This window comes from Taeniopygia guttata, chromosome 18 (genome assembly GCF_048771995.1).
Source record: "Taeniopygia guttata chromosome 18, bTaeGut7.mat, whole genome shotgun sequence".
Classification (NCBI taxonomy): Eukaryota; Metazoa; Chordata; class Aves; order Passeriformes; family Estrildidae; genus Taeniopygia; species Taeniopygia guttata.
The window spans coordinates 10776761-10780037 of NC_133043.1; the positions used below are offsets into that span (position 1 = coordinate 10776761).

The following is a 3277-nucleotide window of genomic DNA, read 5'->3' on the forward strand; positions in this document are numbered from 1 at the left end:
CAGCAATGGGATTCAAGCACTTCAGGAAATTTTACTCAAACCATAATAGAGCCTTACAGCCATCCTGCCTGCCACACCGTGTAAGTGCTCTTTGCGAGACAGTAATTCTGCCGTGGAAGTGGCATTTAGTATCAAATTTTAAATTGTTGTATGTATTTCCATTGAGGCACTTTCCATCTTTCCTGTATGGATTAAGGGCATAACTGGAAATTGCGTTTCTGATGAAGTCCTAGCGAACTCCCTAGAAAATCGCCAAGCAAGTGCACCGGAGAGAGCGGCGGGGCCGGGCAGTGTCCCGGAGCATCCGGCGTGGGAGCCGAGCAGCCGGGCTGGTCTCGGTGCTCCGCAGCTCGGTACGCGGGTCCCACGCGGCCGCAGCCCCGAGGTGCGCGCGGAGCCCGCGGGAGCCGCCTCCTCGCACCGCGGCACCGCCGGAGCTCTGCCCTCCGCTGCCGCTGCCGCCGCTGCCGCCGCCGCTGCCGCGCTCACCCGGCGGCGCGGGCGGCTCTTCCCGAGTTCCTCCGGCGCCGCGGGCATGCCGCCGCTCCGCGCTGTCCCGGCGCCCCCCGGCCCGCCCGCGGGCAGCCCCGGCCCGGCGCGGCGCCGCCAGCAGAGGGCTCGCTCCGCCCGGGAAGGCGCCCGGCGGCCCCGGCGCCGCGGGCAGCGCGCCCCGCGCCCATGTGCGCGCCTGGCCGGGCGGCCCCCGCGGCCGCGCAGCGCGGGCCGGGCCGGGCCGGGCCGGGCCGGGCCGGGAGGGCGCGGGCTGCCCGCGGAGCACCGGGACAGCCGCTGCTCCCCGCGGGCGGCCGGGCCGCGCTCCTGCGCGGGGCGGGCGGGAGAGGCCGCGCTCCGCGCCCGCGAGAAGAGCGGCGGGGCGAAGCCGAGCCCGGAGCCGGCGGCGGCGGCCCGACGAGCGGGCCCCGGCCGGGCGGAGCTGCCGGCGGCTGCCCCGAGCAGGGCAGCATCTCCCGGGGCGCGGCGGCTCGCGTGAGCGGCGGCGTGCGGAGGGCGGGGGGAGGCGGCGGCTCCCGCCTCAGCCTTCCCCAGCAGAGGGTGCCTGCGGTGGGAAGGGGGAAGCCTCACTCTCCTGCACTTTTGTGGGAGTGGGGGTTGTGTTGTGTGTGTGGGTTTTAAGGGGGGTGGGGTGGGTTAGGAGAGAGTCTGTGGTTTCCATGGAGATGAAGCTGAAAGTGCAGGAAATTTAAAGGCTTTGGGTCCTTGCGAAGCAGACAAACTGGTGCCAACGTGCGTGGCTACTGTTGCTGCTGAGGAGGCTGCTTTGCAAACGGCGGAGAGGAGCGGGGAGGAAGAATCGGCAGCCACTTCTTCCACACGCACGGGCAGACAACGAGGAGCGGCAGCCACAAGCAGAATTCGCAACAAAAAGAGGCATCTCCCGTTCCTGGGAAGGGCGAGAAGAAGCGGCGGCAGCAGCAGCGGAATTTTGGAGCGTCTCCATCCGGAGAAATTTTATAGAGAAGCCTGCAAGAGAGAGTGTTTGCAGGGGGCTTGTTCTCCGCGCTTATCAGGGGGCTGTCTTTGCTGGTGGTGCGGCGAGTGGAGATCGTGATTCCCTTCAAAGACGAGCTATTTTGGATATCCCCGTACAAGTTTTCTGATGTATTTGCTTGCACCTTCTTCCCTTGCTGTTTGGTGAATCCAGCCCCCCTTTCCCCCCCCTCCCCCCCACCGGTCTCCCAAGGATGGATCATTCCCAGTGCCTTGTGACTATATACGCCTTGGTGGTTCTGCTGGGTCTCCGGCTAGAGCAGGGCGCCTGCCAGCACTATCTGCACATCCGACCGGCTCCCAGCGACAACTTGCCCTTGGTGGATCTAATCGAGCACCCGGACCCTATCTTTGACCCCAAGGAGAAGGATCTTAACGAGACCTTGCTAAGGAGCCTCATGGGCGGACACTTCGACCCCAACTTTATGGCTGTTTCTTTGCCCGAGGACCGGCTCGGAGTGGACGATCTAGCTGAGCTGGACTTGCTGCTCAGGCAGAGACCCTCGGGAGCGATGCCCAGCGAAATCAAAGGGCTGGAGTTCTACGATGGGCTGCAGCCGGGCAAGAAGCACAGGCTGAGCAAGAAGCTGCGCAGGAAGCTGCAGATGTGGCTTTGGTCCCAGACTTTCTGCCCGGTCCTATACACGTGGAACGATCTCGGCAGCCGCTTTTGGCCCCGGTATGTCAAAGTGGGCAGCTGCTACAGTAAAAGGTCTTGTTCAGTCCCCGAAGGCATGGTTTGCAAACCTGCCAAGTCCGTGCATTTAACGATCCTGAGGTGGAGGTGCCAGCGCCGGGGCGGGCAGAGATGCACATGGATACCCATCCAGTACCCCATCATTTCGGAGTGTAAGTGCTCCTGCTAGGGCTGGCACTTCCCTTCGCGCCCCTTCTCCAGCGGACTCACGTGGACCTTTGCTGCAACAGAAATAAAAGACATTTGCTTTCTGGTTAACGTTGTAATGCACTGTAACGTGTAGGAGAATGTATATTGTGTGTATATATGGCACCGGTTTAATATACTATTAAAAGGTCAGTATTATACGTGAAATAATCAACGTCTACTGTATTTTCAAAACTATTACCCTGATCGTTGCTAATGTATTCTTTTTTTTTTTTTTTTTTTTTTTTTTTTTTTTTTTTGTATTTATATTCCAGAGAGAAGTTGCTTCGCTTTGGCGAAGTAGGTTTTTTGTTGGGTGTTTTTTTAATAAAAGGATTAAAAAATACAAACCAAACTTTTTGATAAGAGAACTTTGATAATATTTTCCATTATTCGGAAAGCGTGTGTGTGAGTTTTTTTTTGGTTTTTTGGTTTTTTTCTTTTTCCTTACGGACTTCAGATTTAAAATAAAAATGAATAAACGCCTAGAGCACAATGTTATTGTAAATAGAGAGAACAGTTTGAATGACTTAATCCTATGTAAATGAAGAGTAACTGCTATTTATTCTTTATATCCTTGTAGTAAAAGTGCAGTGCAGAATTAAAGTCAACCACTAAAACACGAGCCGTTTGGATTCTGTTTGCTTTTTGGTTTGGCCGCCGTCGGGGGGGCTTTCTTCTCTCTCCTCCTCGTTCTCCACGCTCAGCAGGACGCTTCGTGGTGGCAGGGGGAGGTGGGAACCTGCTCACGACTGTGTTAGAGGGGCTCTGCGGCACCTACAGCGGCGGAGTGCCGCGGGCTCCGGCCCCGCACGATGGGGGCGGCCGGCAGGGGGGTCCCTCCGCTCCGCTCCGCGCTGCGCTGCGCCCGCCGAGCCGCTCCCG

General features: G+C 58.7%; 1 protein-coding gene across 1 annotated transcript; it reads left to right on the forward strand.

Annotated features, from left to right (window-relative positions):
- Positions 1-755: 755 nt before the first annotated feature.
- On the forward strand, positions 756-3017 carry NOG (noggin). Its single transcript, XM_041719891.2, has one exon. It carries the CDS (start codon positions 1704-1706, stop codon positions 2373-2375), a length of 672 nt encoding a protein of 223 aa, XP_041575825.1. The 5' UTR covers positions 756-1703; the 3' UTR covers positions 2376-3017.
- The last annotated feature ends 260 nt before the right edge of the window (positions 3018-3277 follow it).

Excerpts from the sequence above, each read along its gene's own strand:
- NOG (XM_041719891.2), top strand. The coding sequence starts at position 1,704 with ATGGATCATTCCCAGTGCCTTGTGACTATATACGCCTTGGTGGTTCTG.